Source organism: Larus michahellis, chromosome 1 (assembly GCF_964199755.1).
Source record: "Larus michahellis chromosome 1, bLarMic1.1, whole genome shotgun sequence".
In the NCBI taxonomy this organism is placed as follows: domain Eukaryota; kingdom Metazoa; phylum Chordata; class Aves; order Charadriiformes; family Laridae; genus Larus; species Larus michahellis.
The window spans coordinates 3,094,147-3,110,307 of record NC_133896.1 but is presented as its reverse complement, the minus strand read 5'-3'; the positions used below and the strand labels follow the sequence as shown (position 1 = coordinate 3,110,307).

The 16,161-nt window shown below is 44.6% G+C and overlaps 1 protein-coding gene across 2 annotated transcripts in view; it reads right to left on the bottom strand.

Annotated features, from left to right (window-relative positions):
* Positions 1–214: 214 nt before the first annotated feature.
* Positions 215–16,161, bottom strand: part of CHCHD3 (coiled-coil-helix-coiled-coil-helix domain containing 3) — a 176,906-nt gene continuing 160,959 nt past the window's right edge. The window contains exons 7-8 of one of the 2 annotated variants that reach the window (XM_074573189.1): positions 7,428–7,563; positions 215–945 (exon numbers count right to left, since the gene is read on the bottom strand). In XM_074573189.1, coding sequence (XP_074429290.1) covers positions 919–945; positions 7,428–7,563 — 163 coding nt within the window. In that variant the 3' untranslated portion in view covers positions 215–918. The remainder of the gene's footprint in view (positions 946–7,427; positions 7,564–16,161) is intronic. The other variant, XM_074573190.1, reaches the window with a different exon arrangement.

The window sequence follows — 16,161 nt, the reverse complement described above, 5'->3', positions numbered from 1 at the left end:
CATGAATCACAGCTCACGATCACGTGGGATCCTTTTAGGTTGCTGTGATGGAAAACAGTTATACGTAAGTACCGTTCCTGAAACCAAGGTTGGTTATGCATAAAAATCTACGCTTTAAAGCTTCAGCAATAACATCTGCTGGAAAAACATGATTGACACAGCAGAGGCAACACCATCCGCCTCTGAGAAGTGGAAAGACAGACGGAAACATCAATCTTGTGCATAAAATATATTTATTGTTGGTACAGAGCGAGGCATATTCGTCAGTACTTGATAGGAGTGAGGAGCACAACAGAATCATTTCACGTAAATAAAGGCCATGTTACGTCTTAAGTGTTGGATCATTAACATCATTCCAGCAGAAGGCCTGGAGGGAGACTTCATTAAGTTACATAATTCGTGATATAAATTAAAGCACAATTTACGTCATTATACATTGTAAGGAAAATGTCAATACGAGCAACGAATACAGGCTGTACAGTGAGGAGCAACGGCTGACTGGCTCACAAAGTACCGCCACGTCCTGGCACACCAAGTGTTACCTACCCGTGCCTTTGACAGTGAGTTGTTTTTGAGGAGATTCTACAATGAAATAGCAGCATTTGAAGGATATTTCCCCTTTCTGAGGTCAGTGAAAGGTTCTTTTCTTTTCCTTCCTTCAATCACCAATAAGTGGATTTTACTAAGACCGAACAGTATCTTCGGATGTACGATTTCTGATGTAATAAGATACAGGTCTTGGCTTTTCAAATGGTCACACTGATTGAGCCGTGATGGCTGCTGCTCTTGAAATGGCTCTTCCAGTTCTTCTCTTTATTGGTCTGCCCCATAAATGGGCTGTCATATCATTCTTGGGAAAAAAATGCTCTTCTGCTGAAATTAGAGTTGATGGTCTTGTGCTTGATTTGGACGATGCCTTTATCCTCCTCTCCCAAGCATGCTCTGCTAAGAAAGGGGTTGGGGGGGAAGGGAAAGGAGAGAGAGAAACACACATTTCAATACCTCAGAGTCAGTCCAGAGAAGTTTGGCAACAATCCCTTCCTAGGAATTGCGATTTTTTCAATTAAAATATAGAAAAAGAAACACTGTCAACATGCACATCATCACAGAGACAAGTCACAGAGGCAGAATGAACCTATTTGAGGAGTCAACACGCCAGCCATTTGGAGGCCTGAGGAGTTGCAGTGATGATTCCTTTTCATCCATCCTAACGCTATCATGGCTCTAGTCATGCTAAGGCTACAAAGGAAATTAAAACATCTGACCTTACAATAAGATAAACCCCATTCCCAGCAATTCCATACTCAAGGAAATATATCATATTCATAAAATATGATAAAATAGATCATAAAATATTCATAAAATATATCATCGTCATAAAACACTAAGTATCTCCCCTACCTATCTCCTTCCTGTCTTATGAGTTATAATCAAAATCTCGATAGCCTGGACACATTGCCCCGACCTCGCGCTTCATTAATCACCTCCTGGCACAGCCAGGACACCAAGAGCTACAAGTATAGATCTGTCAAGTAGTCCAAGAGTTATTCCTCCTGCCACACCAGAGAGCTCTGCCATCAAGGTCTTGACCCTTCAGAGAGGTCCTGGCCTCTACCATGAAAATGCAGATTTGCAAGGACAGTATGTAGGGCTCTAAGAACTTCCTACTGCCGTGATCTAGAAATAAAGGGCCTGCAGAAATGGGCGTATGTATGGATACTACTTGTCTAGACCAGTAAGGGGGAGAAAAAAGTGGGATCTGATAGGACACTTACAGGGTAGACGGGTAAAAGCATGCTGGAGGCCACCTATGTTGACTGGAGGGCTACGATGATGACTACGATGTTGACTGGAGGGCTACTACTTGTCTAGACCAGCAAGGGGAAGAGAAAAGTGGGACCTGATAGGACACTGACAGGGTAGGCGGTAAAAGCATGCTGGAGGCCATCTATGTTGACTGGAGGGCTACGATGTTGACCAAGGCAATCTACTGTTCTCGCCTTCAAATTTCAGAAAATAAGGAAGACGGTAATTATGAGTGTCCTTGTAAGAAATGGCAGGAAGGGGTTTGATAATTTTTAGGGCTTACGTCAGGAGCAAGCCCAAATGTAAACCCTGAAATCTTACAGGAGACCTACTAAGAGCTGATTCAAGTATTTGAGCAGCATCTGGCCAGGCAGGGCACACGTGAGTCTGGACTGCATTGTCAGAGTCACAGAACCTAGGGCTCAGGAAAATTAAAAATAAAGGGAATGAAAAACTTGCCATCACGTGTGTCTTTAACCAAATTCTCATGGTATTTCTAAAACTAAGCCAGTGAACCATTCAAGTAGATCAAGCAGTGTTTCTGCAAGGATTAAAAGCTGCACCAAGGAGCAGGACAGCGTGCACGTGAAAAGATGGTAAATATCCTTGTGATCGCAAACATTCTCCGGGGCCCGTGGTAGAGAAGTACAGGCTGACAAAATAAAAGGAGTCGGGTTTATGCTCCGTAGGCGCTATTATGAACAAAAGTAAGGTAAACTTTTATCAGTTAACAAAATCTCCCATCTCACTTGGACAGCATCCCCACGGAGATTTCTGCAAAACCCACGAAGGCTACTTTAGCTGGAAAACTCTTTTTGCAGTGGTATTACAGAAACTTGCTCGAAGCCATCGCTGGGCTGAATATTAACTTTACATAAATTTAACACTGCCAAAGTTAACACAGGAAATTCCCAAAAGATCTGAGAAAAAAATTGTGTTACTTTTCTTTTATTTAGTGTCCTAAGGAAAGAAATTGCAGGTATTTGTTCATCACACGCCTATTTCTGCCCACAAAATTTCCTCTCCAGACAAATGGGAGTGTTCTAGGGCTTGCTACGGTTTTGTCTACATTTGAGGGGGGGTTTATTGGTCTTTACTGACTCTTGGCATTTAACATCGCCTACAAATTTACTTCATGTGTTTAAAATATTTTCCTTCTGTTTTTTCGTGACACCAGTGTAGGCGTGAAGGGAACCTGGTGTGACTCTTCCATAACACACTCCCTTCTATCAAGGGAGTGTTACATGGTGGCCATAAAAGACAATACCTTTTTATTGCATTTCAGTTCAGTGTTTCCAGCTACACTAATTTTACATATTTTCCTGTTAGCTTAGAAGATGGCGTCTAGTAACAATACTGGAGGATGAGGCTAAAATAATGGTTTCATTCTGACTAGGACGCGTGATTAAGGACCACTCTATTCCACAAATTAAAATAATGGTTACCACAAGGCTGAAGAGGCTGAAGGATAACGTTTTGGAGCCAGGCTGTCAGCCACCAGCAGCTGTTGGTGTTTTTCTTTGAAGCACTTTCAAATCTAACCTGCCTGCAGAGACTTGCATCCCCGTGGAATTCAACAGCCTAATAGGAAACTACTGCACAGACTTCATTAAACCATAGTCTGGTTTTGTTTCCATACAGGAATTAGGACTCCCTGTAGCCCGGGGGAAAGGGAAAAAAACCCCAAACAGAAAAAATGAGAAAAAAAAGGGTATTTTAACAACTACCTTGTCCATATCAGTGGATGGTAGGCTAGGATAAGCGATAAAAATGCCACTGGATGGCCCGTATTAGTGCGTGTCTTCAGCAGTGGGAGCACAAATACGTGCCACACACAATCCTAACGTCTTCCCCTTAATAGCTCCATTAAGCAGGTTTTTTCCTCTCCGTTACTATTACAATAAAATGCAAACATTAATAATAGAGTTTAATTTCTCTCACTAGCTTCTCATGACTTTGGGAAAAAATTTAAAGTGAATCTACAGCAACGTGTCAAACTCCTCTGAATTAACAGCTCTCTGGGCCTTTCTAACAAGGGGAGAAAAGGACAGATAGAGACATGAGATTACAGACAGGCTGAGAATAAGGAGCACACAGAAGAGAGGGTGAGATAATTATAAGCAAGATAGGAAAGAAAGAGGAGTCAATAAATTCAATTTATGAAAAGCACAGAGTGTGCTCAGCCCGAGCACAAGTGCCCAGACTCACCGCCAGGAAATCGGATTAGTTAACTTATTTGGTTTTCAATATCTTGGTCTATTCCCTCCAGCAAATTTTCTTCTCTGTTTGTTTCTTGTAGTCAGCGTCAGTTAACTTTTTCATTTCTGAATCCGCTATTTATCCCACTCCTCTGCCTTCCAACCGAGCAATACATAGCAGGTAATCTCAGAGTATTTTATAACGGCGTTCGGCGGTTATTTCAAAGTAACTGTTTGTCTGGACTTCTGGGCAATCGGCGAGTAAAAATAATTACAATTACAGCTGCAACACATGGAGGATGAGCTACAGAGGCCCGATGTTCATTATGAAAAACAATTGTTCCTGCTTGCAAATATTTCCATCATGAAAGGCTTCTCTTTCTCTGTTATCATAAGAGAGAAACCTCTCTGAATTCTCATCTCGAAGCATGTGTGAAAGAGAGTAAGAAGCATTTAGGAAACACTTTTAACTACTTGACAGGCTTGGTTGAAGATCTTCAACAAAAAAGGTGCTTAAAAGGGTTCAAAAACCTAATGCTCATATTTATGCAATTTCCTTATCCTGCACCTTCTGAACATGAATTAATTCATCCTCATCATAGTCTTCTGAAGAAATTTCTATCAGATGCAAACTTTAGTTATAGCTTAAACATGTATAAGTAATCTTCTAAATTTTCTAGTTACTTTTAAAAATAATACAGAATTATAAATACAGGAAATCAGTGTTCCAGAAGATGCAAGCCAGGGTGAAAACCTAGTCCACTACGTAACAACCTAGAATTATTTAATGACATTTTTAATAAGATATCTCAGAAACATTCACGGTCCAGTAACTTCAAACTGGAGTTTGGAATACAAAAATCACGTTAAGGGAAAACTGAGAAAAAATATAGCACCAATTATCGTTAGTCATAGCAGGAATGAACTAAAAAAACCTGCAATTCCATTGAAAGAAAAAAAATCCAGTTCAAAAGGTCATAGGGAACGGTACAGCTTAGGGAAGAGGGGGATGAGCAAAATTTGCAGGTTGGAGCCATAGCAGCTCCTGTGCCCACGGAAGGCACTGGACAAAGCTAGTGGCAATTCTCACGCTTGGGCGTCTGAACACGGCTCAACCATCTTTCCTAAATTAATAAAGCGTCTGTAGCTTTATGAAAGAAAACCTCAGGCTAGGAGATCAGGAAAAACTTTCATGAGCAGGGAGATCTGGTAGGTTGTAGAGTTTTTAAGGAAATAAAGGAACTCAGGAACTCGGTGCATTAACAAGTGGGCAGGAGAAACACTAAAGGATATACTGACAGAGGTGACTTCTGCCATCCAGAGGGACCTGGACACGCTGGAGAGATGGGTCTGTGCCAAGCTTATGAAGTTCAACCAGGCCAAGTGCAAGGTCCTGCCCCTGGGTCAAGGCAATGCCAAGCACAAATCCAGGCTGGGCGGAGAATGGCTGGAGAGCAGCCCTGAGGAGAAGGACTTGGGGGTGTTGGTGGATGAGAAGCTCAACACGAGCCAGCAACAAGCGCTGGCAGCCCAGAAACCCCCCGCAGCCTGGGCTGCATCCCCAGCAGTGTGGGCAGCAGGGCGAGGGGGGGATTCTGCCCCTCTGCTCCGCTCGGGGAGACCCCCCTGCAGTGCTGCCTCCAGCGCTGGGGCCTCAGCACAGGAGAGACACGGAGCTGTTGGAGCGGGGCCAGAGGAGGCCCCGGAGATGCTGGGAGGGCTGGAGCCCCTCTGCTGTGGGGACAGGCTGAGAGAGCTGGGGGGGTTCAGCCTGGAGAAGAGAAGGCGCCGGGGAGACCTTCCAGCCCCTTCCAGTCCCTCAAGGGGCTCCAGGAAAGCTGGGGAGGGACTCTGGAGCAGGGAGGGGAGCAGTAGAATGAGGGGAAGGGTTTTAAACTGAAAGAGGGGAGATTTAGGTGAGATCTCAGGAAGAAATTCTTTCCTGTGAGTGTGGTGAAACACAGGTTGCCCAGAGAAGCTGTGGCTGCCCCACCCCTGGAGGGGTTCAAGGCCAGGTTGGACGGGGCTTGGGGCAACCTGGGCTGGTGGGAGGTGTCCCTGCCCAGGGCAGGGGGTGGCACTGGATGATCTTTAAGGTCCCTTCCAACTCCAACCGTTCTGTGATTCTGTGATTTTGAAAAGGACAGGCTGACCTCCTTGACTTTTATATTTTGTCACATGAATCCTCTTTAAAGTTTTCACTGATGATAACCACATTTAAAATCACCAAGTGATTTCAGAGCTGCCTGGACAGCCACACAAATTGTCCTGCACTGTTGAGAGAACAACCACGCTACGGCTGTTCGCTGAGTTTGTCTTCCAGCACTGCCAATCCAGCCAGGCTGCCTGCGCAAGAAGCAGACTAACTGTATAAATAAAGAATTAACAATAATAGCACCGCATAAATGTATTAAGTGCTGCGGACTGAGGAACAGCTTTAGCACTGCCACGCAACCGTTGTCTCCTACGAAGAATTACACAGCACTAGACCATGAGCAGGATCCTCAGTAACACCAGAGCAAGACTGCACCAGTGCAACTGCAAAAAGGTCACGATGAATGATTATAGTCACAGTCTTACTACTTTTCTGGACTGGCAGAATTAACTCGGGTGAAAATTATTATCATTATCAAATACTAGACGTGGTGCTGGGTCACTGCTAACACATTAGAGCACACATTTTCAGATGTTCCAAATATTAACTCATATATTTTAGCAGAAATAAAGATCAACAGACTTATGTAAGCACTTTTAACATACGCTACATATATGGCCTGTAAGCACGTTTGCAACTGGTTTCTTTAAGAACGCAATCAAGGTCAATGTATGCATCTCTATATTTGAAAGACGTAAGCTGTTGAAAAAGAATCATGTTTAGAAATTTTAGCTTAACTGAAAAATGTGTATATTACTATCGTTTTCCTTTACGCTGCACTAATAAAGCATTGAAGATTATAATCTATAGGAAAAAAACCATACCCGAGGAAAGTGGACGAGAAGAGGGCAAGACGAAGTAAAGGGCGGTATTACACTCTCGGAGTACATAACATAAAAGGAATCAAGACTTCCAAGTGGTGAGCAATCTAGGTGGAGACATCCATTCATTTCTTACTGAAAGTGGAGATATTTACGCCAAATAGCACCATGTAGTTTAATCCTCTTGTTTTACTGCTAAAACTGCAGAGAGAAGGGAACATCTGCCAACAGCGACAGCTACTGCGCTAACCAAGAGCTTCCCAGGGGAAGAGACGGAAACCTTGGCATTTGAATACATTGAAAGCGGACCTCACAGAGCTTGTGAGAACATACATACTGGGAACAGTACTGCTTTAGCATGTAAGGACTGACTGGACAACCCCATACCATAGTCTTCCTCTCTTCTTCATTCCATCGTTAATCCCGTGGCAATATTTCTCCACCCACCTGTTTGGCATGATTGACACAGTGCAGGTACTGGCTAGCCAGGGCAGAGCAGCTGAGGGTCTCCTGAGCGTGCTGCCGATAACATTGTAGAATTTTATCCTGCAGATCAGCGCAGATTGGGTGAGACTCATACCGCCTGCGGAAAGAGAAAAGATCGTTTTGGTTTTCTTCTTGAAAAGACTTCAGGAAAGATTGCAACTCTTTTTAAAAAATTTTTTTTAAAGAAGTAAACTGGATAATGGAAATGAAGGAAAACACTTTGAAGTTATAAACAAAGGCTGTTGCTAGAGCTATTTGGGCTATAAAGTGGGTAACATCAGACACAAACATCAACGTGAGCTGCAGAAATCTGGCTATTAGGACTGCAGGTGTCTCCTGATCCAGTACCCGGGTTCCAGCTGGCAGAGAAAATTAACATCCAATTTCCTATGAGGACACGTCTTTAACTGAAGATCCCAGCAATGACGAAGCACGTCTGATCTCACCTACCTTAGAAAAACAGAGAACCACAGGAGAGCTTCATCGCTGTACAGTCCTACGAACACATTAATTTGCTGTTTATTAAATACTGCTCCTGCATAAAAGTGAAATCACCCATTGGGTTGACCTCAAAAATATAAAAATCCTGCTACCACCAGCAAATTTCACAACCTACTTCTGCTGATCTGATGATAGCCTCTATTTTTGGCGCATCCTCCTTCCCATCACCTCAATTCTAATCCTGACGCCAGATGTGCAAGTTATTTAGGAATTTTGTCTATTTTCTTCACCGTATGAATTCATTACACTTGCCATCTTTTTGGCTGATGCAATACGCTTTTTGCCTTCAACGGAAGCCAAAAGAATGGAAGGTTCTTTAGTCTGTCCTGTAGAATCCAACCTCTTTTGGACAAAAATCTTGACATTTGCATTAATTATAAAATGTTACCCACACTGATAATGCCACAGAATTAAAATGGGATGACTACGTTTTCCTGTTTCAAAAGTAAGGGGGTTGGCGAAGTGTTCCAGAGACAAAATGTCCACTGAAATTTTAAGCTAATTGGACAATTACTTTATAAATACTTTTTAAGGTCCTCATTTCTATAAGAGACAACCAAATCACAGTTTCACCCCTTTCACACCAAAGATAAAAAACATTTCGATGGTAGAAAAAAAACACAGGAAAATTTAGAAAAACACTTACAGTTCATATGCCTTGAAAACAACCATTCGCTTTACGCCTGTGAACTTTCTACTTAACGCACCTTCCCCTTTACCCTACCAGGAATGCCCGACAGTGGCCGCTCTAACGTCCATCCCAGCCCATGTTATTTTTAGTTCAATAAGGTTGTGAAAAAAATGAGACCCATCAGCCACAGTATCCTCAGACAAATATTCTGTTCCTTCTTATTTTGCTGATTGGCCAAGGCAGCTCTTTATTCTACTACAGTAAGGAAGTGAAACGCGAAGCACAATGCCCTTCCTTCGGGGAATTGACTTCTTGGCAATCACTCAAGATGTAGTACCAAAAAAAAAAAAAAAGGAATGTTAAGTCGCCTTGATTTTACAGTATGTACCTATATAAAACATCCCTCTTACTCTTTTCATTCATTACCGTACACCTGTGAAAGGCCTAAACCAGAATTTAAATGCAGTCCCAGGTGCTTACACACTTTGTGATCTGAAAGTTCGAACTTCTGTAGGCTCTTACGGATGAGGATTTTCCCTTAATCCCCCCTCTGCTGATATCAGCAAGCACTTCAAAAACGTGTTAGGCATCAAAATGTACCACCATAAACTGCCGCACGCCGACTGATTATGGCAAGGTCTGTATCAGGATGGAGTATGAGAGGGAGCACCACGGACGCTCTTTGTAGACGCAAGACTCACAGTGGTGATGACTGCGGTCCAACTAAACCAGAGCTCGTTTTAAATGCCCGAAACCCTGGTCTGGGTTGATAAACCAATACAATAGACCATGAGTTAACAACAAATACAGACAGTAAACCCAGCTGTGCCTTTATTCACAAGCGATTTTTAAGTGACTTCTTATATAAAGGTGAAGAGCAAAGGAAACGGGCTGCCGTTCACTTGCTACACAAATTCTCTAAATGTATTTAAAGCCATTTCAGCGGGGGTACTCTAACCCACATTAAGCAGCTTTTTTCATTGCTTTTTTCCCTGAGCCATGCCATTAGTGACCGTTCGAAGTCCATGTATTATCCCTTATTTGAATGCTTCAATGGACTCTTCTCGTTGCCGACAGTATCGGAGTCCTATAAGACACGTCATCTCCTGCCCCACAGTGACTTGTTTTCATACGATGACTTTTCACCGGTGATTTTTTAAAGCGCTGCCTGTCCTTCCAGGCACTGCAGACCCAAAGCAGCTCAATGCGAACGGGGCCGCTTCCTTCAAGTCAACCAGGTCCATTTTCTTGGATTAATCTGTTGAGGGAGAGCACCGTCTCCGTATTGATCTGCTGTGCTTGTTACGCTCCCCTAATGCACTATTTGCACTTTTGGGAAAATGCTAAATGAGATTACTGTCTAACATGAGATGGCCATAAACCACGTCCTGCAGGATCTCCCGGTCAGGAAAGAAGCTTACAATGTCCATTATGGTAACCCCCACCGAAGGGCTTGCGATTGATTTCTGTTTGGTGGTGGCTGACAGGACTCTCAGATGAACGGTCAGAAACAGCCAACAGCAAGGAAATGCCTCAAAAAGGAAACGAAATATCTCCCTAACAGAGAACTTCTCTAAAGTTCCTATAAATAAGGGTCATTTTACAGAAGCATTTAAGGGGCTGTGGGGCTTGACTGAAGGAAAAGCTTGTAAGAAAAGGTAAACAGTGCAAAAGCAGTAATTATGTGCAATCTGTAGTGAAAACACGGAGGTTTTAAACACCTGAATGGACAAAGCAACCTGGTCCGGTCCCAGAGCTGACCCTGCGTCGGGCAGGAGGTCCCTTCCCTGAACTACCCCATCTCCTGGGGTTTAGCACTGGTTTCTGTCAGTGTTGGGTTGATGGTTGGACTCGACGATCTGAAAGGTCCCTTCCAACCGAGGCAGTTCATGATTCTATGATTCCTGAGAGAGATATTTTGGGACACGTGGCAGGGAAAGTGTTCCGTCATTTTATTTGTTCATTTATTTATTTAATCACTTGGGAATGTCACAACTCAACTGAAGGAAGAAAACACAGATCATAGCAGTGAACCAGGACTGCCAGGGAACCCCGACAGCTCTCCATCTCCACTCAGCGCAACTCAATAACTCCTTTACAGAATCAACACACATGAAATCTAAAATGCCTTTCTTCCCAAAAGTCAATATGAACCGCAGCCTGATCTGCACCGCGCGCCACATGGCACGCCTAGGAACAACGTGGTTTTATTAAGTTTACAATTACTTGATCTGCTTTCGCTTTCCCAGCTGCTCCTCAAGCACCTCACATGCCAGCAGAATATTCCTGTGCGCTGGAAGAAGCCTCCGAGGGAGCCGCGCACCCACCTTTTCCATCAAGCCGATGCACCGCAATCTCATAAAGGTAATAGGATGAAGACACAAAAGAAAATGAGAGAGAGAGTTTTGAAAAGAAATATTCTATGCTAAAGCACGAAGAGAAAATTTAATGAAGGCAACTTTGTAGTCATCTAGCCTCTCTCAAAGAGCATAGCTTATTGTACTCCTGGGGGCACCGAGAAAGGAGCCCCTTCACGGCATTCAAACAAAATGTCTACTAAAGAGGAAATTTGAAATCACCACGGTAAGCTTTACAAGTTTTGTGATAAAACTGACATTCTGACTGAAGGAATCTGAATCGCTGATGAGTTTCCAACTGTGCAGGTATCTGGCATAATCCCACCAGATCAGGACTTCAGGCAATTGTCATAAAATATGGGGAAAAAAATAGCAACAAAAAATCAGCATGCGTTACAAAAAATAGTGCCATTAGATGGCCAGAAGTATCCAGGGCTCAATTTTATTCCTCATTAAAATGCTGACACCTATCAAAAGCATCTGGTTTTATTTGTGTAACCCTTGGCATCTAAGGCTACCTCTGTACTACTAAATAAACCAGACCAGAGACGATCCTCTGGGCCGAGGGAAAACAGCACAAATACAGCACAACCTGCATCTCTGGCGTGTAAAATCCTGCCTTCCCCTCCAAAGGAGCAGCTCAGCACGTCCACATCCACATCCACGTCCACACCCACATCCACATCCACACCCACATCCACATCCACATCCACACCCACATCCACACCCACACCCACATCCACACCCACACCCACGTCCACACCCACACCCACGTCCACGTCCACACCCACATCCACATCCACGTCCACATCCACACCCACACCCACGTCCACACCCACGTCCACACCCACACCCACGTCCACACCCACGTCCACACCCACGTCCACACCCACACCCACATCCACGTCCACATCCACGTCCACATCCACACCCACACCCACGTCCACACCCACACCCACATCCACACCCACATCCACACCCACATCCACACCCACGTCCACACCCACGTCCACACCCACGTCCACGTCCACATCCACGTCCACACCCACGTCCACGTCCACACCCACGTCCACACCCACGTCCACGTCCACACCCACGTCCACACCCACATCCACATCCACACCCACATCCACGTCCACACCCACATCCACGTCCACGTCCACACCCACACCCACATCCACATCCACACCCACACCCACACCCACATCCACGTCCACACCCACATCCACACCCACGTCCACACCCACACCCACGTCCACATCCACACCCACACCCACGTCCACATCCACGTCCACACCCACATCCACACCCACGTCCACACCCACACCCACGTCCACACCCACACCCACGTCCACGTCCACACCCACATCCACATCCACGTCCACATCCACACCCACACCCACGTCCACACCCACGTCCACACCCACGTCCACGTCCACACCCACATCCACACCCACGTCCACACCCACACCCACATCCACGTCCACATCCACGTCCACATCCACACCCACACCCACGTCCACACCCACGTCCACACCCACACCCACGTCCACACCCACGTCCACACCCACACCCACATCCACACCCACATCCACACCCACGTCCACACCCACGTCCACACCCACGTCCACGTCCACATCCACGTCCACACCCACGTCCACGTCCACACCCACGTCCACACCCACATCCACATCCACACCCACGTCCACGTCCACACCCACGTCCACACCCACATCCACATCCACACCCACATCCACGTCCACACCCACATCCACGTCCACGTCCACACCCACACCCACATCCACATCCACACCCACACCCACATCCACGTCCACACCCACATCCACACCCACGTCCACACCCACACCCACGTCCACATCCACGTCCACACCCACATCCACGTCCACACCCACATCCACACCCAAACTGGGGACAGTCCCCACGCGTGCTGTTCCCACGGTCATGCCTGGCCTTAGTTCTAAAAGAAAACCCTGTAAAAGAACAATCTACTAATTAGCCCCCATGCGCCAGCACGGGAGAGCGCTGGAGACAACGTCCTGCCCTCTTTTAGTTACTCCAACCGGCGTCGGAGAGGAGTTGTGCCGGGACCAGACCCCAGCTGCGCTAGGGAGCGCCCAGATTTTAAAAAAAAAAAAAAAAAAAAAAAAAAAGATGATTTTTTTTTTTCTCAGCATGCTTATAATGCACACAAAGATAAGAAACAACAAATTGAAACAAGGAAACTGAGGCAATCCGTACTCTCATGATAATATATATATATACTCTCATGATAACATATATGTTTTATATATATTATATAGATTACAAGAAATAGTGCCATTAGATGGCCAGAAGTATCCAGGGCTCAATTTTATTCCTCATTAAAATGCTGACACCTATCAAAAGCATCTGTTCTTATTTGTGTAACCCTTATATATATAAAAAATATATATTTTATATATATTATATATGTATTATTGTGAGAGTACATATATATACAGACACACACATATATATACTCTCATAATAACATACACACACACACACACACACACACACACACACACACACACACACACACGTAAGTGGTAGTTTTCAAGTGCTTTATGAGCAACCAAGAGGATTTTTGGAGGGATTTGTGGGAAGTTAATCAATTCCCGTTGTCTACGTCCAGCAGAAATTCCTCCTGAGAAACAAACAGCGGAACTTGGCGCTTGTTTGAAAAGCGGACGAGTGAGGGACGGAGGGTGGTGTCAGGAGTGGTCCGGAGAGAGAGTAAAGAGGGAATTGGAAAGAGCAGGGAGGCAGAAATGGGACACGTGGGGCTTCAAAAGCGAAGACGTGTGACTTGCAAGGGGTAACGTTGATGGGGAAGGCAGTGGCAGGATGAAAGGAGATGATGTGAATCCGGGGTAGGAAATTATCCGCAGCATCGCTTTCAACAGACACCATCAGGACAAGATTTCACTTCTCACGGCCAGGGGGCAAACAATAATAATAATAATAATAACAATAACAATAATAACAACAACAATAATAATAATAATAATAATAATAATGATGATGATGATGATGATGATGATGCCGCCAAAACTGGTAGCCTGAGTTGTGATGGATTTAGCTGAGCAGAGGGACCAGAAAGGCCACGTTTGAGATATTTTGCATAAAGAGTCGGCAAGAGCGAAACGTAAGCCTAGCTGGGAAGACCTGGAGAGAAGGTCAGCTCAAAGAGGAAGCGTAAGCGACAAGTCTGAAACAGCAGCAAGACAGGGGTATTTTCCGTCGTGACACAAAAAGGTGGTGGCGAGGGGGGTTCTTCTCTTTTTTTTAAGATTACCTCATCCAAAAAAGAGCCACTTCCAGCAGCATCTCTGCTGAGTGAATTTGCGGGACTTGTTTACGGTATAGAAAATAGTTGCAAAACAGATAACGGGGGGAAAGAGACAAAAGGGCATATGCTAATGCAAGTCCTTACTGCTGCACCACTATTTTTAGTTTTTAAATTAATTTACTCTTTACATTAAATTATTTTGAAAAATTGTCTTCGCCCATGAAGTAGGTGATGACTCGAAAGCGCATTATGAAACGCGTAGAGCACAAACCAAATGGTTGTGTTCTTCTAAAAATCATTTGGAAGTAATAGCGCAGCTCTGATTTCTGAATATCTACAACTGAGGTTATGAAGCGCTCCATAATCCAACTCTGCCCACACAGAGCCCTCAGAACTACCGTGTGGGAAGTGCTGCCAGCAAAAGATCAAGTACTGTAGAGTCGATTCTGGCTTTTATTTACACTTGAGTACATAGTGTGACTTTTCCAAAAGGTGTAAAAGAAAAGAATTTGCTTAACGAATGATGAAACGCTGGAAGAGAATCACAGTCATTTTCTGCTCTACAGTTGAGAATGACAAATGTGTGCAGTAATACTAAAGAAATGACTTATGCAGAAGTCGAAATACAACTTACTCCGTCTGCCGACACATGTATCTTTTGCGCCACTTTGATCAGCTCGAGTGTTATTATCGCCCGGGTTATTTTCAGAGTCTTTGGCCTAAAATCCCGGCACTGACAAAACCACAGGCAAATGTTTGTCATCCTCTCATTTATCTCTCACCCAACCTTCTTAAAAGCAAATAAAAATCTATTTCAAACATTCTGACCTTTGAAATTTAGGGACGGAGATGAGACGAGGAGGCAAGACACATTCCAGCACATTCACACACACACACCCCCCCCGCTTGAAGACAGACTTTAATTATGTCTAGAGAGTACTAAGTCAAGCTCAATATGTTGACAAAAACCTGGTTTAACAACGAAGACTGGCAGATAGTACCACTGACCTTTAGAGATGCTTTTTTTTTTTTAATCTAGTGAAGGTTTCCCACCTGCTAAAACACCTGGTACGTTGGTAGGCTGTCGGTTCCGCTTTTAGCATGAGCAAACTGGAAACCATTCCTTGTACTGCAACAACTTATTTATTGCACCCAGGGAGGGAAGAGGATCTCTAAGATTAACAGAGCGAATTTACGATCTCAAATCTGGCAAAGCACACATAAATACGAGCAGAACTTCAAGAAGTGAGTAATTCCACATTTGCATGTGCAAAGTTATGCACATTCTTAAACCCCTTGTTGGGCCGGGACTTACAACGGGAAGAAATCAGGATGAGGATCAGAAAAGATTTCCTGGTTGTGAATCCTAATTAGACTGATGAATTAGTTGCCAAGGTAAGTCTTCACACTCTTAGGATGTTACACTAGGACTAGATCTCTTCAGCCTAGAGAAAGACAATTGCAAGTGAACTTGAGATGGATCTGTGAAATCTTCAATGGCATACGGATGAGAGGCAGCCGGTGAGGTTTTCTAGCAGTAGATTTACGATGAAAAAATAATTGAAGCCTCTTGCAAACAACACATAATGAAAAGCTGGTACTGCTACAGGATACTGCCCCTCTACTCCGTTCAGCTCTGGTGAGACCCCACCTGGAGTGCTGCAACCAGCTCTGGGACCTCCAACATAAGAATGACATGGACCTGTTGGAGAGGTTCCCCATGAAGAATATCCAAGGGCTGGAGCCCCTCTACTGTGAGGACAGGCTGAGAGAGTTGGGGGGGTTCAGCCTGGAGAAGAGAAGTTCATGCTACCTACTGGTACCAAGCTGTGTGGTGTGGTCGACGCGCTGGAGGGAAGGGATGCCAACCAGAGG